The following is a 22,921-nucleotide window of genomic DNA, read 5'->3' on the forward strand; positions in this document are numbered from 1 at the left end:
GAGCGATAGCGAAGCCTGTTACTTCAGTGGGGTTGAAAATTTGTCTTTGTCTGTCTGTCTGTCTGTCTGTCTGTCTGTCTGTCTGTGTGTCCGCACTACTCCTCCTGAACGGCTCAGCCGATCTCGGTGAGATTTTGCACACTTGTTGGGTATGTCCTTGGCTCGGCACACGCGAAATTTAACTATCCTAGCTCAACTGGTTCAGTTTTTATAGCCGAAAAACACCAAAACAACGGCGAAAAATCGAGTTTTCTGCAGATAGATCACTTCTCTTCTGTGTTGGAGAAAGGGAGCATCTAACAAGTTAAAAATTAACCGACAATGGACAAGCCGCCTGCCGCAGGCAGGCTAGCGCCGCAGGCCAAGGTAAGTATGCCAGGCGTGGATTGGAGGAACAGGTAGCGAGAAATCGCGAAGCCTGTTACGACAAGACGCGGTCTGGCGTAAACCTACCTTGTATGACCTTAGATTAAGGGGGACATCACTCCAAAAACAGTGCTTTTGTAAAAACGTCATAAAAACTTAACGGACAGAGATAAATTGTTCATATTTTAACAGATAACGTATCAAACAACAAAAAGTCAATCCGCCAGGGCAGTACAGCGCTTTCGTTGAAAACACATTTTTGAGTGTTAGGTTAGACCATTTCGCACTGTTGCAGTGCTGGACGCCAAACGATTTGACCTAGAACGACGAAATTTGGTGACAGCCTTCCTGAGATGTCTGGCTATGGTGGGTACCTCAATCACATTTCAAAAATCATTTTAAGTTGTATTTGTTACACACCAAAAAAATCCATTCAATTTTTTTGGTCAAAATTGTTCAATTTTGAACGTTAAAAAAATAATAAAAATTGACCAATGCAAAATATTTTGCTACCCACCATAGCGGCATGTCATATGTGCTTCCATGTTAAATCTCCCCGCTGTGGCTCAAAAACTGCGCCCTAGAGGCCTGCAACCGTTTGCAATTTCATGTTCCGAGAAAAACGCGATCAAAGTTAGGGAAACTGGGCTTTTTCCCTATGCATGTTTGCGGCCCACAACCTGTTAAAACTGCATTTTTTTGAATTTCGAAATGCGGTTTTTACCATTCGACGCAGAAAAGAATGGTCTATAAAATAAACTAATAAAAAAAAGTTGCAATTTTTGACCATTTTGGAGTGATGTCCCCCCTTAATATTTTCATAACTGAAAGTGATAGCTTCCTGTATTATTTTCAACTTGAGTAATTGAAAGACTGTACTTAGTGATGTGTTTACCGGAATGATCTTGATTGGGATATATTTCCCAGTATCAAATAGAGTGGGGTTGCAATTATTGCCATATTTTGGCGAGACATTTGTTTCTCGCCAAAAAAGTGGTGAGACTTTTGTTTCTCGCCAAAAAATGGCGAGACTTATCTGTCTCACCAAATTTTGGCCATCAGTCTCACCATTAAATTTTCAATGTATGGATGAAAACTTGTGCAGGCCTGGTCGAGATTTGGCCTCAAAGCCGTCTGAATGGCACCTGGAAAGTAACCACTTTTCAGACGACCGCACGACCCTTTCCAGACGGATTTCGGAGGGAATTCCGGAACTTTTCAGGCTACTAAAGGCGTGCTTCGTTCGTCTGAACGTTGTCTGCATCCTATCTGGGTCCCGTTGGATCCCCGCCTGGAAACGGTCTGGTTATAGTCTTGCCGTCCAGGCCTCATTCAGAGCTAATCCCGACAGGTCTCATAGATTTTTTCCACACGGGAGTCGGGCACAGCCAGCCAGACGCACCATCCCGCCCCGGCAGCAGCCAGCCCCAACTATTTTGTTAGGATACGCACTTGGTTTTTGGACTCTCGAGTAAAAGCTAGCTGACACCTTTATGTGTATTGCAGTTTAAGTTTTAGGTATGTTTTTAGTAAAGGTATCATCTGCTAAAAATCATGATCAATACCCAATTTTGGGCGAGGTATACTTTTATCACCCAAATTGGGTGAGGGTGTATGAGCTGCCTACATGGCTCCATAGTATTATGACCCAAATTTGGGTGATAAAGAATTCCTCGCCCAAAATTTTAGTAATGATCATGACTGTTTCATTCTCAGTCTAGGAGTAAAGAGGCGAAGCCGCGCAGACGTCCCGCGCAGACGTCCGCGCGGCGGCAGTAAATTGATAACACCGGTTTTACCAGCCAGCGGTCAAAAGTCTCACCTTTCAGCCCTAACCTTACCTTTCAGTGGAGGCGGAGGGAAAGCAGACTTCAAACTGTGTCTGGCTGACCTATCCAGCGGCCTGCACTGGAGGACAGGTCAGCCAGGCACAGTGTGAAGTCTGCTTTCCCTCCGCCTCACTGCAGTCTGCCTACACGGTCTGTCTGCACCAACTACTTTAGTCCGGATTCCTCACTGCCAAACATTCTGAACACGAGGAAAGCCGCTAGACCCAGCGGGGACTTGGTGGGGGGCGCTGGGGGTGCTCGCAGCATTGGGAGAGAGGAGAGGGGGCACAGTGGGCCAGAAGACCGTGGAGGCGACCAAAACTCTAGACGCGTTTTGAGCTCCAGAGTCGCTTGAAAGGACTCGAACCAATTGTGTTACCCCACCAATGGATTCCTCGTTCGGGGAGCAATCCATTGGTGGGGTCAAACGCATGGTTCGAGTCCTGTTAAGCGACTCTGGAGCTCAAAACGCCAGAGTTTTGGCCGCCTCCACCGGTCTTCTGGCCCACTGGGGGGGGGGGGGGGGGGGGGGGGGGTCGGTCGGTCGGTCCGCAAAGCGCGCAAGGCGAAGGATGCGCGGGGCGTGGCGGACTGACGTGAGGCGGGGTGAGGTGAGGTGGGGCTGGCCGGCGAGAGCATCATCAGTCCAGGCCTCTTCAGTTCAGCCCGGAGCATCCAGCGGTTCGCAATGAGGGGGCTTCGAGTTCTCCTGTTCCTCGTCCTGGCCCGCGGTACGCCCGCCGGAGCGACAACAACGCCCGGCTTTTCTTGAAAATTGTTTAAAATCGCTGTTTTGCAAACATGATAAATGTGTGGAGGCCCGTTGCTGATGTGTCGTGTCTGTTCCAGCGGCGGCCGCCCAGATGATGCGTCCCGACAACGGTGAGTTAGCCGCGCGCAGATTAAGGTCTTCCTACAATGGGCACGGGAGTATGCATTAAGGAGTGGAGTACACTGCAAGAAAAAGTGTGGACAGTACTACAAAAGTACAACAAAAACTGTACAATAAACGTATAACAGGGATTGTAGAAAGTACAACGGGGATTGTACAAACCACAACGAGGCCTGGACTGCCCAGCACTCGTCATGCCGGTTCAATTGTACTTTGTACAACAATTGTTGTACTTGAAAAGTACACTAATTTCCTGATAAAAAATTTGCGAGAAATTTGTGTACTTTTGATGTGGTTATTTCCTGCAGTGTAGTCTACTGGTTCCGGTAGAGAAGGCAGTAAAGAGGGCGGAGTAACGTTTGAACCAAATCCAATCCCTACGCCTACTTCCTACTCTCTACTACAAGTCGGCTTGCTCAGTTTAGCTTTTTTTTTTTAATGTTTGTCGGTTATGAAAGTTAAAATGAGTTGGTCTGAGAGTGATCGCGAATTCCCTGATGACGACCGCGATGAAGATGAGAGGGCTTTCGAAGAAGAGTTGTTGCGGCGACGTGCGCTAATCGAAACCGTGAGGCCTTGCCCAGCACTTTGAACAAAAACAAGAAACAATATAGTGGCCAAAATTTCAATAAGGATTTGGCTTGGACTACAGTTGGCCGAGCTCCGATACCCTCTCGCGAAGGTGAAAAGCATGAAAAGGATTCTTTATTGTACCAAATAGTTGTGAAGCTAGGTTAGGTTGCCCTCTCTTGATTTACGTCTTTTTCTAGGTCCAGAGGCAAAATCCCAATTCAATTCTACAAAATGCGCCAAAGGTTTGGAATGGAGTGGAGGAAAGACCAACTTCATCAGAAGGGGAACTCTGGGCCGGGGCACTTGCTCTATATGCATCTAATTGCCCTCTCTTTGAGGACCTCTCTTTGAGGATGTTACACTGTTTTAATACGTCGATTTTTCTAGAACCAAGAGCTCCTACACATAAAAAATGTTTTTTTTTTCCCTTACATGCGGTTTTGATGGGCCTGGTGTATCAGAAATCTGTTCTTATCCTCCCTTCGTCAGTACTTGATACAACCCCGCTTCAGCTAACTTCTACACACCGGGAGCGCGATCCGACTCGTGTGCCGTGGCTGTTTTCTCGGCTCTCTCTCCGAATTGACATGAGCGGCTATGGCGCCGTATGCGAGGGGCGTCTCTCCTGGACGACAAGATGTGACTGTTGAGGCAGTGTGGCCCACTGTGTGGGGTCCGGTGCGTCAACGAGCTATGACTCGGCTCCGCGCTCGCCCGCGCCATGAAGCCAACCCGTACCGACTCCAGCCCGCCATGACCTGGTTTGAGAGAGAGGATTGGTTCCGCCCACTTTGTTTGATTTTGGTTCTGCTTACAATAGTTAGAGGGAGGGCGGACGGAAGGCAAGTGTTGCGTGGCTCGCGCGGCACTCTCCGGAAACCCTCTCTTCTAAGTCGTCGAGAGGATTAATGGTGCAGTGGTGTGAGAGTCAGGGACACGGCAGACGCTTCGCGTGTGTTAATTTGTATCTAAATTCTGGGGCGTCTCGAGGAGGCAACGGCCGCGTGTTACGCGTGGCCTTCGCTCGTGACGTCCCCGCCCTGATTTTTAACGTTGAAATTTCGCTTCATTGGCCGTTCCGCCGCGTCCTCGACTTGTCCTCTTTACACTAGTTTTGTCATTGTAAATAGTGTTCAGCTCTTTGAATGGAGTTCTTGCAATTAAGTTTTAATTGGCTGAGCGATAGCGAAGCCTGTTACTCCAGTCGGGTTGAAAAGTTTTGTGTGTGTGTGTGTGTGTGTGTCTGTCCGCACTACTCCTCCTGAACGGCTCAGCCGATCTCGGTGAGATTTTGCACACATTTTGGGTATGTCCTTGGCTCCGCACACGCGAAATTTCACTATCCCAGCTCAACTGGTTCAGTTTTTATAGCCGAAAAACACCTAAAAACGGCGAAAAATCGAGCTTTCTGCAGACAGATCACTTCTGCCTTGGAGAAACGGGGGCCTGGGGCAGCCCCCCAGCCTCGGTAAGGTAAAAAGTTACAAGGGTCAAGATCGTGTTATCAGTAGATGAAGCAACTCTGTCTAGAACAAAGGGGGGTCCTCCAGCATGCAACAAGTTAGAAGTAACCGACGATGGACAAGCCATTGCCTGCCGAACGCAGGCTAGCGCCGCAGGCCAAGGTAGGTACGCCAGGCGCGGATTGGAGGAACAGGCAGCGAGACATCGCGAAGCCTGATACGACAAGACGCGGGCTGGCGTTAACCTACCTTATTATCGTAAATCCACACGGCCGGCTTTTGTAAATATTGCTTCTTGCAATATTTACGCTGCAAACATTTGACAGTGGCCTGTTGAGCGCGCCAAGGCGGCATGAGCTACATCTAATTTCTCATGAGAGGGAGCTAGCCTCCTCATAGGCCCCTTCTGGCCGGGTCGGCCAAGGGCCGGGTACGGTGTCAAATATAGCCGTCGCGAGGCCGTGCTGAGCGGTGGAGGGGGTCGAAATCGACGGAGTGGGGGTGAAGGCGGCGGGCGCATGCTGCCCCCACTCTGCCCATCCCGGACCCCACCCGTTCCGTCTCTGACTTCCGGTCTAGATTTCCTCCGAAGTACCCTATTGATTTGAACTCAACATTCTCATATCCAGCCTCCAGCTTCTGAATCTACCACAGCGATTGTACACGAGATTAAGGAATTGTCCACTATGCTTCATTTCATACGAGATGCTTATTGTTTGAAAAAGTTTACTAAGTGCTTTTTCTTCAGTCTAAAAATATTTTTGAGCCTGTACTAAAGGACGCCACATTACGGAAAATTTCCAATACACGTTGCCTATCAGTCAACAAATAATAAACTTCATAAGAGGGGCCCTTATAAAGCGAGGGGTGACCCACTCAGCGTTTTCGTGTACACATGAGTACGGGTGAGAACACCTTACGAAACTGAAAAACTTTGGGTGTAGGAACGTTTTAAGGCTTTATTTGGTGTTTTAGATGACACACAACGCCACATCGTGCTAAGAATTTTCGAGCTTAGCTCTTTCTCAACTTGTGAGTAAACTGAAAACGGGCCAATTTGTACACATGGGTACACTACAGTGATTCACCCCCTTGGTTTTAAGTCAGTCACCTAGAACGCAACGAATATTTTAAAAGCAATACTTTCTGAAACTTAAGCATTGAATTGAAATAACTGACGCTTTTCACACTGCAAACCCGTGTGGGACAGGTATCCACTAGATACGGTGGGACAAACTGGGACACGGTTTGTTCCACGTTGTATGCCTGTCCCACACTTGGACTTACAGTGTAGTTTTAAAGTTGTTTTTTTTTCTGAAGTGGGCCCTTCTGGGAATACTTCTTTGAAATTCTAAGTCTTCTCCCAAGTTGAATTTAATGAGTCTAAAAGTACTTAACAATCTCTCGATCCAGAGACTTTCCTAAGCATGAATTTGATAGAATTTTCAAATACTTGTTTAGCGCATACCGTCTGGCCGTAAAAGGTTGGCCTTGCGATTTTGAACAAATTCAGAAGTGTAAATGAACAACAATTTCTTACATTACAAAGTAAGGAGCTCGTTCCTATCCCATGTTTTATGTTTGGAACACTTCTGGAGGATTTTTCAGTGAAAGGCTGGCCAACCATATCAATACTCAATGAAAAGCACGGAAACCGCCGACAGTGTTCCCAAGCAGGGCTGGACCGGATGCAGTTCGTTGAGGTCCAAGAGCTGCAACAGAAGAAAGAACACATGGGATTTCAGAATTACATATGGATCGTAATTGTGACTTATGTCCTATTCACAGATCTCTCGGCAGTGTTCACAAATTGCTGTAGAATTTTTTTTTTTTTTTTTTTTTTTTTTTCAAATTTAAAGGAAACAGTTTTTGCGGACCGATGCGCAGGGTAAATAAAACCGAGGCTCTAAAAAAATAAAAAATAAAAGAAACACTTCAATTAACTCCGGCGTATGTTACGGAAAATGGGGTGAAGGCCTCTCTTTCGCTAGAGTCCTCCAGGGAAGAGAACTGCGAACTGCGTCCATTAGATTTGTACGCGTAATTTCTCATAGTCGCCATTTTCCACGGAAATCAGCGGCATGATTCAAAGATGGAACACAGTGTGGGTTTTACGAAGGGAGTGAGAACAATTTGAATGCATATTGTAGGTTATTGTGCATCATGAGTGATTTCCTGAAGCATGGGTTACAAGAATTGTGCGTAAAGTAGGGTCTGTTGTAAACGTCAACAACACGCAACTGCCGCCATTTTCCACGGACGCACCGCCATTTTTCACGGAAGATGAGAATATACGCATAGCAAACCGCCAAGTATGAGAAGCGTGCGCGTAGCATTTCAGGGCTTCGCAGTTCTCTTCCCTGGAGGACTCTATCTTTCGCGTGTGCTCACGGGTACACTCCCACGAACGTGTACTCAGCTGCATTACAAGAACCAAGGTGTGTACTGATCTGAACACTCTAGCAAAGCACACTCCCGCAGGACTGTGCACGCCGAATTGAGTGTACTGAGCATACTGTTGAGTTTGCAGAGCACGTCCGCATTTTACGGTTCAACACTGAAAAACCAAACGTGGTCCAGACCGCAAATGTTTGTTGCATTTACATTGTGGCCTCTCTATTTGGTGGAGCTTTGCTCCTGGCGCCCTTAGGATATCACTACAAATAAATCAAAGCCAATTGAGATTGAGAGGAGCCCACGCCCTCTGCCGCAGAACGTTCTAACCAGCCGTAACCGAAACAAAGAAAGATCAAAGTCCTTAACGAGATTTTTGAACCGGTTTTGGAGGCAATGAGAAGACAGCCTCTTCCTTGTGATCTGGTCCGACGCAGAAAGGCAGCTTTGACGGCAGCACAGGAAGAAGTCGCCTCTCACATCCTGAAGAAAGTCAAGGATTTCCGAAAGGAACAAAATGGTAAATTTAAACCGGTTTTTGAGAAACGGGTAAATGATCACTTTTTTACACTGTAAAAATTAATGTCCGGAATAAACGACGGATCCTTCGGCAAAAAAATTGCCAACGGTTCCTTCGTTAATTTACGAAGGTCTTCGTATATTTACAAAAACCTTCGTTAATTTTATGGACGATCTCTGTCGATTTTACAATCACAATGGAAATTTACGAAGCACCTTCGTAAATCTACAAAGATCCTTCGTAAATTTACAGGGAACCTTCGTTAATAAACAAAGACCCTTCGTTAATATACAGAGAACCTTCGTAATTATACGTCTGGAATTAACGACGGATCCTTCGGCAAAAAAATTGCCAACAGATCCTTCGTTTATTTACGAAGGTCCGCCGTAGATTTACGAAGACCCGTCGTAGATTAACGAAGCCCGTCGTAAATTTACGAAGGGCTTCGTAAATTTACAACAAACTTTGTACATTTACGAATTTTCTTCGTAAATTTACAAAGAACCTTCGTAAATTAACGACGAACTTCCGTTGATTTACAAAACTTCCTGTAGGAAAAAAACATTTACAGTGCACTTTTGGACATTCCCTAAAACCTTCGTAAAATAATCCGTCGTAAATTCACAACATAATTTTTACAGTGTAGTGATGGCCTTGCTGACTTTATCTGTCATACACATACAATGCTGTTAACTACAGTAAGAGGTCTGAGAACACACCAAGACGTGGCCAAAGAAGAAAAGTAGTGCTTTTGAAGAAGAAATTGATAACCCTGATGAATTGGAACCTCAGGCTAAAGCACGCGCAATTGATGACAGCTCTAATGGCTGTGAGAACGTAAATCCCTCGCTACCATCTGACGAGACGTTGGAAACGCAAGAGCACAGTGTAAAAAAATTGCGTACTTTTGTACGGAAATGGAACAGAAAAATATAGTGCGGAGGTACGGAACTTTCCGTACTACACTGTAAGGGGAAGTCGTATTTTTACAACTTTATTTTACATGAATACCATCGTAATTTTACAACATAAAATCGTTATTTTACGAACGTATTCGTTCTTGGCCAAAAACAAAGAAAAATTTCACAATTTTACACAGATTTTTACGGTCAATCTTGTAAAATTACGAACTTTAGCTGTAGTTTTACGAAGAATGTCGTCATTACACGAACGAAAGTTGTCATATTACAAGCATTATCGTAATTTAACAAGTTTAATTGTAAATTAACGAGTAATTCCCTGTTAATTCTATAGGACAAATTGTTCGTAAAATTACAAAAGGTTGTTAAATTACAAAGAAAAATCGTAAATTTACAAAGAAAGTCGTAAAATTTTCAAGGTACATTATTAGTTCTATTTTCACGTTTTTTCGTCGAGGCAAACCGAGACCAACCTGAAAATGATATGGTTGAAGATTTGAATTATAACGACTGTCCTCATTAAATTACGAACAATTTGTCCTATAGAATTAACAGGGAATTACTCGTTATTTTACAACAAAATCCCTAACAGTGTAGCTCCATATGAACCCATGTAAATGGGTACGGAAAAAAAGTACGAAACGTTCCGTGGTTGGCTAGTACGGACGTTCCAGGCAAATTAATGACCAGACATGTTCCGTACTTCACAGTGCGGAAGAGAGAGCACCTATCACAATCTAAGGACTTGTCATCAGCCTATGCGGTTTCGTTATTTGCAAAGACATTCTTCCCAAAGGTCTGAAATTCTTGGCTGCAAGACTGTACCAAAGCTTAATGATGTGTTTGTGAGGTGGCTGTGCCCAAGGTCTGCGAACCTACTGATTCATCATGTTCAACAAAGAAATGAAGAACTTGTGGGCGGCGCAGCTGGACAAGATGACTCCTGATCTGATAGGCTTCTTCAACAGTTACTGCTGTGAGAGTCCTCGTAGCAATGCCGAGCTGAGCAGCTGAAAGTTTTTTCGGAAGCCCAAGGCGCTGTGGAGAACATGGAGAGCCAGATTCCCAACAGGTTCAGTGCTTTTTTTTTCATGATCATTACTTACATGCGTGAGATGCATGGCTTCTTCTTCCAGCTTGCAAAGGATCGGTGATTGTGCTCTTTTCTCTGCTCGTTTAGTTTGATTTGATTGTTTTAAGTTTTTTTTATTATTTTTTAGGACTGTGACTCTGATTCTGAATTTTTGGAGAATGCTGTGTGTTCTAAAGGCAACATCATCCTATTGGTCCAAGGTAAGATCTCAAACTTCCCCAACGCCTCTCTTTGAAGTTATGTTCATTGCACTGTTATTAACTTGTATTTTTTGCTCTTTGCAGGATTCTCAGTGTTTGATCCAAATGCCAAATGCTTTGTAGTTATTCGAATGAACCAGGTTATAGAAGCTAGAGATCAATTGGAGGGCATCTTAGTGATGTTTATTTGTTTTTTCATCTTTGGTTTCAAGTACACTGAAGACGTATTATATTTTCTTTGGCTTCCTATTAAAAAGCTGTCAAAAGTTGGTGTTTGTAGTACTTGCACATTGTATTTATGTTTTTTTTTTTTTTACTCCCCTCAAACTCCTTAGCACTTTGATACTGCCCATAAAGAGGCTAAAATAGCAAGATTGACCTCATGGTACTTTTCATTTGGTGAAATTTCAAGCGTTATGGTTTAATCGACAAGTTAAAAGTTGCGCTTTCTGGAACGCTTTCCTTAAAATGAAAAAAACTCCATCACAGAATTTTAATATGTTGTTACAACAACATTAAGGTAAATTCTCATGCACACTGCAAACCTAACTGTCTACTAAGTACACACTTACAAATGCGTGCTTGCAAGTACACACTTACAAACGCATGCTTGGCCAAGTACACACTTACAAATGCATGCTTGCAAGTACACACTGACAAACGCATGCTTGACGCCGTATAACTCCATGCGTCAAGCATGCGTTTGTAAGTGTGTACTTGCAAACACGCATTTGTAAGTGTGTACTTAGTAGACAGTTAGGTTTGTAGTGCATAGAAATAGATTTAAAAGGTGGGGCAAGGTCTGCTATTTTGACTTTTCGCTAAAACTAATAGAAATTTCTCAGCCTCCAGTGTAAATTGACTGAGGTGGGGTCTATGAACCAAATTACATTGATCTATATTATGACAGCTCTAATCAAACAAATTAGGCCTCCAAAATTCCTATTTCGAAAAATAAAAAATGCAAATTTTCAATTTACTAATTTTACCAAAATGGACCAAAAAACAAAAAGTCTAGACACAGACCTATGATTTAAGACTGTTTCGAGCCATTTCCGTGAGGGTAGGTGTCAAACCTCGTTCAGGTTTACCTGCATCCGCCCAATTGTGGATAGACCTTTACTCCAAGGTCTCTGTCTCTCTCTCACACTCTCATCGGGCGTCGTGGAGGGGTGTGAGAGAGCCAGTGACGGCATTTGTTCAAAATGAAGGTGCTTGTTGACTGACGGCGCTGTGGTGCCCCGCAGTGGCAGGCGAGCGGCAGTGCCCCCTCGGCCGGGCCTGCTTGCCCCTCCAGGACTGCGCGGCGCTGTCGGGGCTGGCGCGGCGCGGCAAGCAGCCCACCCCCGAGGACGTGCTGCAGCTGCAGCAGGCGCACTGCGGCTTCGCCGGCGTGCACCCCATGGTAGGCACCTTCACGCTTTTGTCTGTGGAAAGCGATTCCTGTCGCGTGGCTACTCCGCTCCGCGCGCAAGAGCAGCCTCCCTTCGCTGGGGCCGAGCACCCCGCACAGTGCACTGTGAGAAAAAAGTACGGAACATGTCTGGTCATTAATTTGCCTGGACCGTCCGTACTTGCCAACTACGGAACGCTCCGTACCTTTTTTCCGTACCCATTTACATGGGTTCATATGGAGCAAGAACGGAACGTTCCGTACTTTTCTCCGTACCTCCGTACTATATTTGTCTGTACCATTTCCGTACAAAAGTACGTGATTTTTTACACAGTGGTGCGGAGTAAAGACGAGTCCACTTGTTTGCCCTCGGTGCCGATGGAGTATACTTTGCGACTGCAGGTGTGCTGCCCCAGCGGGCCGAGCGTGGCCGGCGGGTCGCCGCCCTCCGCGTCCGGCAGCCCCGCCGAGCTGGCCACCGCCAACCTTCGGCTGCTGCCGTTGGACGAGTGCGGCCGCGTGAGCGCCGACAGGATCATCAGCGGCAGTGAGGCCAAGGTCATGGAGCTACCCTGGATGGCGCGCCTGGGCTACCACCGTAAGTCAACCCCTCAAAAAGCTCCCCGCCTCTGGTTCGTCGCTCTCCGCTCTCACCCCTTCGAAGGGGTGTGAGAGAGCGGAGCGACAAACGGCCATGGCTCACTGTGGAAAAACCGAATCTAGGATTAGTACAGCTGTCACTGTGGGTCAGAGTACAGGACTGCCTTTTTAAGGATCTACGTTTGTACGGGATTCTGTACCACGGAGTAGTGGGAAATTTCCCTGTACAGGACAGTGAAGTGCCGGGCACGGTAATCGTGTTCTGCTACGTAACCCGGCTTAACGGGTCACGTGGCGCACAGTGCTGTCCTTTTCTTTGGAATTGATGTCATGACACAGTCCCGGCTCAAGGGTTGACAGTGTGTGCCTGCCGCAGGGGATGACTACTCCGACGTGTTCGACTACAAGTGCGGCGGAAGCCTCATCAGCGACCGCTACGTGCTCACGGCCGCGCACTGCATCAACGAGGACACCGGCCTCATCCCGTGAGTTGGCGCCTCCTCGCCTCCCTGCCCAGCGGCTCAGAAGATTCTGTCTCTGTCTGGGGCTCTCCGTAAGAGTGCGAGAGAGACAGAGCGAGAAATCACCCGTTTGACTGCCTCCTTGCCTCCCTCTGGCTGCCTTTCGCCGGCTGACTGGTCTTTGACGCGCGGTCTTTAACGAGGTCTTTGACGGGGTCCTTGAAGGGGTCTTTGACGGGGTCTTTGACGGGGTCTTTGACGGGGTCCTTGACAGGGACTTGTGGGTCCGCAAACGATTCGCCCCCGGTAAAATAATTGGTCCCCCTTTCAAATTGGTCCCCAAACGTGTCCCCGTTTTTAGAATGGTCCCAGCCGGGACGGTCCCCATGCCGGACCAAGACATTACCACGAATGTGACGCATGGTACCTCTTGATTTATGTCGTGTCACATCCAAACGAATGTGATACACGTGAACTGTCACATTCGTTCCAATGTGACATGCCCGAATTGTCACATTCAATCGAACGTGACACCCCATAATCCGACAATCATGGCGTGTCACATTCAAAGGAACAAGAAAATTTGAGCATGTCACATTACAAGGAATGTCACAGTACGTGGGTGTCACATTCGTTTTAATTTGACAGTTCTCCAGCTGATTGAGTGTCACACCCGGAGTAATGTGACAAAGCGTTGCCGTATGTCACATTCGTTTGTATGTAAATTTTCGCCGTTATCACGTGAATACGAACGTGCCGTCACGTTCGTTGGCTACTAGCTACTAGTGTATAGGAGTGTTGTAGATCGCTACGACACTTACCACGAGGCAGACGACATCCTGTCCTACCTGCGCGCCATCGGCCACAACGTGACGGAGAATATATAAAAATTTTTGGCTGCACCTGTTCTTTCTTTAAGTTTTGAAGTAAACAAATGAAATTCTGAAAAACGTTATTTAGGGGCAAATTGTCTAGGGACCAGTCATATTTTGGGGACGAACAGTGTGGGGTACCTATTGTCCTGGGGACGAAATGGGGGGTACGAATAGTCCGGGGACCAATCGGGGACGAATTGTCCTAGACCCTCTTTGACGGGGTCCTGGACGGGGTCCTGGACGGGGTCCTGGACGGGGTCCTGGACGGTGTCCTTGACGGGGTCCTTGACGGTGTCCTTGACGGGGTCCTTGACGGTGTCCTTGACGGGGTCCTTGACGGTGTCCTTGCGCAGGGTGTCGGTGCGCCTGGGCGAGCAGGACGCCTCCTCCGAGATCGACTGCTCCTTCGTGTCGGGCAAGCAGGTGTGCGCGCCGCCGCCCGTGGACGTGGTCATCGAGCGCATCATCAAGCACAACAACTACGGCGAGAAGAGCCTCCAGGACGACATCGCGCTGCTGCGCCTGGCCGCGACCGTCGAATTCACCGGTGAGGCCACCAGCGCGTCGCAGGAGCGCCTCCGGGCGGCAAATGGGGAAAAGGGGAGGGGGGACTAGCCAAAGGGCACTAACCCCGGGCACGTCAAACGTTCAAAATCCCCAACAGGGTGCTTCCCTTCACCCGTCAAATGAAAAGTGACGGCCTCCAAAGCCTTTTATTCCTCTTTACTGAGAAGCCCACCGGGTCGGGAATGTCGTGCTGCATTGGACCCCCTCGCGACAGGAGGAAAAGGAGTTGCGGATCCTTTGATCAGCGACCCAGCACGTGGCACGGCGTTTTTGGGGAGCTCCTGGGATCCGCGTCCCGAGCAGCGCCGCCAAAGAGCCTTCTCGCGCCGATTGCTGGGCGAGGGAAACTTGGCGCTCCGCTGCTGGCGCCGAGAGCGCCGTGCTTGCAGCATGCTTGCAGTGCGTATTTGCCCCCTCCTTCCCGCGCTTTCTGGGACTCCAACATAGGGCCTGTGCATTGGCGTACCGTTATGTCACTGCCGGGTAAAGGACACGAAAACGTTCTCTCGCGAACTGAGTCTACAGCAGCCGATGCCAAGAAAATGGACTGAATCTCGCACACACTTTGCATCTCGAATAGAACAAAACCGTTTCTGGAATCCGAAATTTTTTTTCTTTAACTCAATGTGCTCCAGATACATCCAGAGATAGTTTCTAAAACTACCCTTGACGGCAAGAACCGCGGCAGTTCAAACGGGGTTGGAGGCTGGGACCTTAACTTAACTCGATTTTTCGACCCTTTGAAGGAATTTTGTGATAAATAACCTCACGGAGTACTGCTTATGTGCTAAAGAACGAATCCTTAGCACTGATCTGGGAGAAAATGCTCAGGATATTTAAATATCTCCAGTTATAAGCTCCTGCTGGCGTCGTCTGCTGGTCTCAGTTCGTGAATTTGCCATACTTTCGTTCCGCCATATTTCGCGTATTGCACGGGCCCTATGACCTGCAGCCTGCTGCTTCTTCTACTCCCCCCCCCCCTCTCTCTCCTCCTAATCCTCTCCGCCCGCCTGGCTGACTCGGCTTGTGCTTTGAGAGTCTCCGGGCTAATTAGAGTTACGCGTTTTCGTTTCGAGCCTCGAGTGTCTTTGTGGCCCTCCGGCCGAGCGACTTACCAGCAAAGACCCGCCCCCTTTTCTTCTCACAAACCAAGTCCATCGGAGTCTCCGTCGAACAGACAACTCACCCGAACTGATAATGAGCACACCTGCTCCTACACTGCAAATGCAATACTAAAGTACATTTTTTGGCGATACAATCGAGTATCGCCAATAAACCGGCCTTACGGAAAAGCATTGCCTTCAGAACGGAGATACAAAAACGTATCGCCAAAATTTTGCAATACTTTTGGATATTGCCAAAACCACGGCATTAAACCAAGGTCTTGTCCCCTTGTTTTGTTCAACGTTTACTGCCAAATCGTGGCAGTACTCCAAAGTATCGCCAAATTTTGGCGATACTTTTGTGTATCGACGTTTTGAAGGCAATACTTTTCCGTAAGGCCGTTTATTTGCGATACTCAATTGTATCGCCAAAAAAGGTTCTAAAAGTATTGCCTTTGGATTTACAGTGTGGATGAGTTAGGTATGCGTTTGTAGGTGTGTACTGGGCCAAGTATGTATCTGTAGACGTGTACTCAGCTGAGTATGCATCTGTACATGTGTACTCAGCTAAGTACGCATCTGTAAATGTGTACTCAGCTAAGTACGCATCTGTAGATGTGTACTTATTGGCTGAGCGATAGCGAAGCCAGTTACTCAGGTGGGGTTGAAAAGTTTTTCCTGTCTGCGTGCGTGCGTGTGTGTGTGTGTGTCCGCACTACTCCTCCTAAACGGCTTGACCGATTTTGGTGAGATTTTGCACACTTTTTAGGTATGTCCTTGGCTCGGCACACGCGAAATTTCACCATCCTAGCTCAACTGTTTCAGTTTTTATAGTCGAAAATCACATAAAAAAGGGCGAAAAATCGAGTTTTCTGCAGATAGATCACTCCTGTCTTGGAGAAAGGGGGTCTGGGGGTGGAGCCCCCCAGCCTCGGCAAGTTAAAAAGTTCCAAGGGTCAAGATCGTGTTATCTGTAGATGAAGCAACTCTGTCTAGAATGTAGGGGGGTCTGGGGGGCGGAGCCCCCCAGCATGCAACAAGTTAAAAAATTGAGGACAATGGACGAGCCATTGCCTGCCGAAGGCAGGCTAGCGCCGCAGGCCAAGGTAGGTACGCCAGGCGCGGATTGGAGGAACAGGCAGCGAGACATCGCGAAGCCTGTTACGACAAGACGTGGTCTGGCGTAAACCTACCTTGTTTAAGTATGCATCTGTAGACGCATACTGAGTACACACTTCAGTTTCGCTGACGTCCGTTCGCGTTGCAGACTTCGTGAAGCCCATTTGCCTGCCGGTGGACGCCAAGGACCAGAAGAAGGACCTGACCGGCAAGAAGGTGATGGTGGCCGGCTGGGGTCGCGTGGCCAACGGGATTGGAGGTAAGGGACGCCAAGGTCATCGTGCGTTGCTCTCTGTCTTGACCGACACACGGTAAAAACTCTGTCGTGTTTTAAAGGGAACGGTCATCTCAGCTAAGGGTCTTGGCGCCTGGTCCTTAGGTAGACCCGTCTGGCTAAGGTAGCTCCTTACCCAAGCGTTTGTTTACATGTCGACATGTTGAGACTTTAACCTAATTACACCGATGCTTCACGCTCAACAGACGAATTTAACCAACTAAGTAGTTAAATTTCATAAAATACCAAGGTAAAAAGTGCGATTTTTTCATTTCGAGTGCCTGTTTGCCTCTGGATGATCTAGTTCATTCACGTCGTCCCAGCGCCGCAGCGTAAACGTTATCCCAATTTCTTTCCGCGATCCTTCCTTTTTTTTGGAAAAGCGAGTACAGAACCGGATTCAGCGTTAAATTTTACGCGAGAAAACATATTACGTTGTGCTCTATTAGTTTATTTTCTGAATTCCTACAATTAGCAAATGTGAGGTTGAAAATGGCGGACGTGGAAACGAACGCGCAGCGCTAGTTTGGCTAAGGAGCTGCCTTAGTCAGAGGCGTCTCCTTAAGGACCAGGGGCCACGACCCTTAGCTGAGGTGACCGGTCCTTGTGAAACACGACGAAGTTTTTACCGTGCTGGTGGCACTGACCCTGGTTCTCCTCGCAGCGGGCGGCAGCAAGGTGCTCATGAAGGTGAGCGTGCCCGTGTCCAGGGCCCAGGACTGCGCCAGCGCGTACGTGCCGCGGCAGCTGGTCATCTCGAGCGAGAAGCAGATGTGCGCCGGCGACTCCACCGGCGACTCGTGCCAGGGCGACAGCGGCGGCCCCCTGACCACGGCCGGCCAGGTGAAGGGCACGCCGCGCGTGGTGCAGCAGGGCATCGTGTCCTTCGGGCCCACACACTGCGCCACGAAGGGCACCCCCGGCGTCTACACCAAGGTCGCGTACTACGTGCCCTGGATCCTGCAGAACATCGAGCCCTGAAGACCCGCAACAGCTTCGGCCGCTTCCTTCGTCCGCAGCCTGGAACCGCCTGCTTCGCCAGGAGTCCTCCCTTCAAAAGACTGATTGCTCTACAAATCGAAGAGTGTACATAGTATGCTCTAACTGGAGCATGCCATGTACACTCTTTGATTTGTAGAGTGGCTGCGCGATGGCGAAGCCTCACTGTAAAACATGTTGCAAATTTTTAAACCCCATGGGCATGCGAAATTTTGCCACCCAATGTACAGAGACTCCACTTGCACCCAGTGGGTTGCAGAAGGCCACTGTACCAGCCCACTTAATGGAATACATCGACCCGTTGGACAGCGAAATTTGCTATTGTGTCGTTGAAATCCGTACATCTGAGGCGAAATTAATGATTTGGGTGATTTTTGCTTTGAGCTCACGCACATGTCTAAATTTATAGCCCAGGTGGCTAGGAGATTTGCGCATATGGCTGTGTGTCGACGACCCAACTTGCCCACAAGTTCAAATTTAGTATCTTGTGAGCCAGAACTTAAGGAGAGTCAAACAAAAAATGACATACAGTTTGACCAACGAACCAACCTCGTCGCCCCGTACATGGAAGGGGGGTCCCCCCCGCATAAAAGCTGGATCCGAATGCTGCTTTGATGTGCGATCAGGTCTGTTCGTGTGGCTATGTGTGGCGAGAGAGTCCGCCGAAGGCAGGCCAGCGCCGCAGGCCAAGGTAGGTGTTAGCGCCAGGCGTGGATTGTCGAAACTGGCGCAGCATCGGGAAGCCTGTTACAAGCCACTGTCTGGCGTACACCTACCTTGTTATGAATATAGTTGTGTGACTATCGATTAATTTTGACAATTAAAGATTACTTCCATTTTTTTGTAAGAGAAAATTTGTCTTTATTTTACTGCCTCGCACTGACTTCTTTAGGGAGGACGGTTGTTTTTCCACGAAAAAGCGCAACCGCAAAGGAACAGCCGGAAGGCGGTTCCCAAATTGGCATCGTTTGTCTGGTACACACGTCAGAGCGGTGGCGAGGCGGCGGTGCGTGTAGTGCGCATTGGAGGCGGCCGCCCGGCACGGCAGCCTCACGCGGGGCCGGCCGGCCGGACTGCTGTGACGTCATGGCCATCCGTGTAAACAAGATTGGCGGCCCGTCTTGCTTGGGCCGGCGGGAAGAGGTCGAGTTTGCGGCGTCTCCAGGGGCAGGGCGGGCAGCACGGTGGGAGCAGGGTCAAAAGGCCGAGGCACGCTGAGGCTTGAGGCTTTGAAGTCGCGATGACTCGTTCGCGGCGGTGAAGCCACACTGTGGCAAAAAGGTACGGAATTCTGTTAATTATTTTGGCAGGATTCTCCGTAGCCCTCTTATCAATATTCTCCGTAGGGCCGTACAGTATTCTCCGTACGACCTGGAAGTTCCAGATGTTGCCCTCCTGATGTTGCCTTGTTGTTTCAGGAGCAGCAGTGACTTGAGCTTCTTCAGGCTTATCTGCAGGTCGTTCACTGGGATGAGTTTGTTGGAAGAAAGAAGTCAATGTCGACTGCTGCTGCTGGGCACGCGAAGCGGGCCGCAGAACGGTCTCCGCCGGATCATCCTCGAAGAACTCCTCTTGGATTTGTTCATTCATAGTGAACAGAAGAGTGAGTCCCTGGAAGAAAAAAACTAATTGACTATGGGAAACCTAACCCCTCCCTACACATGTGTTGCGAGTGGAAAGCGTTTTCCGCAACTATAGATATTTGTTGAAGTGTTTTGAGTTAAAATGATTTGAAATAAATGAAGATAAAGTTAAGATCTCTAATCCTGTCATTGCATATTTACCCGCTGGTTGTGTGAAATTGGTCTCCGTCTGTCAAAGTTGACACCTGTCCGCGGTCTGTCCGCTCGGCAGTCAGCTGGTCTATGCGGGGGGAAGGGGGGAGGAGAGAAAGGCGGGGCAGAATGAAGAGAGAGGTGGGGGAACGCAACACTGATTGGCCAGGAGACTCCCGCCGTTGCGTTGCGTCATTTGAAAGACTAAAATGAGGCGCCACGCGCGAGGGTCGCGTGTTCAGGCATGAACATAATCTGTTCATTTTTTCGAACAGTTCGGGGTCGAACACCGCGAGTTCGGGTTCGAGCGAACCGAACAGTCCCGCTGTTCGTTCGAGTTCGCTCGAATGCGAACATGATCGCACATCTCTACCTGGAACACTGTACTGTATAGTCCTACGGAAAATTCCAACGGAGAATACTGTGCGGTCCTACGGAAAATTCTGTAAGAGCCTACGGAGAATATTGACAAGGGGGCTACGGAGAATTACCACAAGCTGTTAACAGAATTTTCCGTAGCTTTTCGCCACAGTGCAGCCTGGCCAAGCCCGGATCTGTTGCCGTTGCCCCGTCCAGGAAGGGCGAAGGGCAAAATGGTCATCTTTGATGATTCATTTCAATTTCTGAAGGACGAATTTCTCGAGTTTCTGCTAACCAAGATCCATTTTCATAAGTGCATTTTCCTGAATATATATTCAAAGTCAATCTCGCCAACTGGAAAGGAAATTAAATGCAACAGAGGTTTATAAAAATGACGAAAATAATTCACTGTCAATAAAGTGACAATGTTTTATGGAACAACTTACCAAAGTCCAACGAAGCGGCTCTGTAATCTGAGGATAAGTTTCAGTGTAAGACATCATTTGACTTCTTTTTCTTCTTGATGTTTTTCTGTTTACTTGATGTTGCCTCTGATTCAGCTTCAGGTTTCTGCAATTCCTTAATACGCCTCATTCCACGCAGAAAGCACTCTAGGCCAAGGTGTCACATTTTTGTTCGCCAACCAAGTCCATGATGCAGTTGTGCCTTCTTCGGCAACTCCTGAATGAAGGAAAGACAAATAAGAAAGGGATAGAGGTACAATTGTACAACTCTCTTAAAAAGCGGCATGTTGCTACAGTAAACTTACCATCTTTTAAGTCTGCATCAACTTCTGATTCTTCATCTTCACTGTCACTGGTCGATAGGGACGGGCGATTTCCAAATTTTAGTATCACGATTGCGATTTCTCACATATCGCGATTTCATGCGATTAATCGCAAAATCGCAAAAATCGCAAAATCGCAACAAAACTTAAATACTACCCATTATTGCACACAATTGTGAATTCATTACTTTAGAAAAAAGAGATATTGAATAGTGACCCATGCATGCGAGTTGTCAATTAAGCGATTCAATGCTGGCAATTGAATATTGTTCGACTAGGATACGCACTGGTGTGGCATCAGGGAATTGGTGACGACAGAGGGTGCTTCATGAAGACAAATAAGAACATACAGTAATTGAGTCTAGATTGTTGTCCGTAGATTTCAGTGTACTAGTCACAAAAACTACATTTATTTCAATGCCAAACCTACACTTTCATCTAAAGCTACGCAATTGGGGGCGAAACTTTCCAAGTTGAGAGTTACGCGCTTACCTGTGGTTTTCACTGCGCTGACCTCAGTTTTGACTTCTAAATTGTCCCCAGACCCAAAGTATAACCGATTTTGGGTCAAATTTTTTTAAATCGAATTGCACATTGATTCTTGCTGATTTTTGAGTGCTGATAACGTAAATCACTTCCATTTTAACACCAGACCTATATTTTCATCCCATATTGGGTCATTTTGCACCAAAATTTTCTAGACCCATATTTTCATCCCATATTCAGTCATTTTGGTCCAAAATTTACAAGTCGAGTTTTATATTGTTTCCTGCAGTTATTACTGTGCTGAACTCAAAAATTGACTTGCAAATTCATCCCAGCCTTCCACGTTACCAAATTTTGACCAATTTTGGTTCAAAACTTTAAAATTGAGTTGCAAGTTGCAAATTGCAAGTTTCAATTGCGAAATGAGGTCATTTTAGACCAAAATTTTCAAGTTGAGTTTTAAAATGTTTCCTGCAGGTTTTGGAAGCTGAACTCAAAAATGCACTGCAAACCTAACTGTCTACTAAGTACACACTTACAAATGCGTGCTTGCAAGTACACACTTACAAACGCATGCTTGGCCAAGTACACACTTACAAATGCATGCTTGCAAGTACACACTTACAAACGCATGCTTGACGCCGTCCCCACTTTTTGACCGTTTTTCTCGTCAGCGATCCACGTGACGAGCCGATGATCACTCCTTCACCTTCCCTAGCCTTTCTGGAATGGCTCGAATCAAGAAGAGCCAGGTCCTAGACACGAACGAACAATTTAAAGAGTGGCATGTCCTTGCTACAAAACTCCCTCATGGCTACTTTCACCGCTGCCTCCGGAGGAATTTCCAGCACATGATGCCGACAAGCTAAGTACAGCAGTTCTTTTTCAAGGGTATCTTCAATGATCTTTGCAGCCCCATTAAATGGTCCAGTGTTGGTTGCTTCCGTGTCCGAGCACAGAGCATCCACATGGTTTGACAGCCCCCAATCATTGAGAGCACTGCACAACTGCTGTGGCTTGGGCTCTGCCCGCTTTTGCTGAACTAAGGGAGGGTGGGGTACCATGACCACTGGGGCACCATGACCACCCCCCTCGCTCTCGGGAACTACTTTGCCGACGGCAACCGGTCGACCGGACTTTTGAGAGAATCGGATTCTTGTTATTTTCAGCGAGAGTCCTACCTTCTAGCTTCAAGGGTGCCACCGTGGCACCTCGCCAAAATTTTCGTTTCAGCGTTTTGGCTAAATTGGGCATAATTCAAATTTGGGATATTTTTTCTCACTGTCACATTTTAGGAGATAGGTTCGATGTCTTAGGTTTTTCTCAAAGTGTCGGCTCTCCGGCAAAATATCCAACATCACATTTAATTCAAAGTAGCTTTTTGCTTGCTCGGGGAGCCTTAGAGTCGTATATAGAGCCGGTATTCAAAATCGTTTCAGCACAAAACGCAAAAAAGAGAGGTAATTTTTTTCGTTCTAGAATCGATTTTTGAGCGGAATTGGACAATCGGAAAAACTTTGATTTTTTTTGGGCCACCCTAGCGTACCCCTAGTCTATTACAGTAGTGAGGGACCTGTGCACTCAGACTGACACTATCCAGCCTGTCACAGTCGAGGTCGGGGTGCAGTGTGACTTGCTGGTGCCAGCAACAGCAAGTACCAGTGCTTCCCACTTGCCAGCAATTCCCGCAACAGCAGCTGGACCAAGCTGTACTTCCACCATGTTACCAATGCCTGCACCAAGCTCACGTGCTTCTGCAAATTGCAGCCTCTGGAAGTCCTTCCTCAAGTGGTACTATTTCTTTTCCTCTCGTCTCACCTTTAATATTTTTGTATAATTTATTCCCTTTCCTATTTCACGGATCAACTTAAA

The 22,921-nt window shown here is 47.4% G+C and overlaps 2 protein-coding genes and 1 long non-coding RNA gene across 3 annotated transcripts; 2 read left to right on the forward strand and 1 right to left on the reverse strand.

Moving 5' to 3' along the window:
- The first annotated feature begins 9,517 nt into the window (after positions 1-9,517).
- Positions 9,518-10,537, forward strand: LOC117648304. The gene is made up of 3 exons (XR_004587887.1): positions 9,518-10,029; positions 10,178-10,250; positions 10,335-10,537. It is a non-coding gene; the product is annotated as an uncharacterized LOC117648304 (long non-coding RNA).
- A 1,568-nt stretch (positions 10,538-12,105) lies between these two features.
- On the forward strand, positions 12,106-18,495 carry LOC117648303 (serine protease easter-like). Its single transcript, XM_034390763.1, has 5 exons — positions 12,106-12,241; positions 12,620-12,728; positions 13,933-14,126; positions 16,517-16,627; positions 17,307-18,495. Exons 1-5 carry the CDS (start codon positions 12,205-12,207, stop codon positions 17,621-17,623), a joined length of 768 nt encoding a protein of 255 aa, XP_034246654.1. The 5' UTR covers positions 12,106-12,204; the 3' UTR covers positions 17,624-18,495.
- Positions 17,804-19,593, reverse strand: LOC117647877. The gene is made up of 4 exons (XM_034389848.1): positions 19,426-19,593; positions 18,696-19,252; positions 18,031-18,139; positions 17,804-17,920 (listed from the first exon to the last, which is right to left on the reverse strand). The coding sequence occupies exons 2-4, from the start codon at positions 19,229-19,231 to the stop codon at positions 17,804-17,806; spliced, it is 762 nt and encodes a 253-aa protein (XP_034245739.1). The 5' UTR covers positions 19,232-19,252; positions 19,426-19,593.
- Between the last annotated feature and the right edge of the window lie 3,328 nt (positions 19,594-22,921).

This window comes from Thrips palmi, unplaced genomic scaffold, assembly GCF_012932325.1.
Source record: "Thrips palmi isolate BJ-2018 unplaced genomic scaffold, TpBJ-2018v1 HiC_scaffold_3, whole genome shotgun sequence".
NCBI classification, from domain to species: Eukaryota; Metazoa; Arthropoda; class Insecta; order Thysanoptera; family Thripidae; genus Thrips; species Thrips palmi.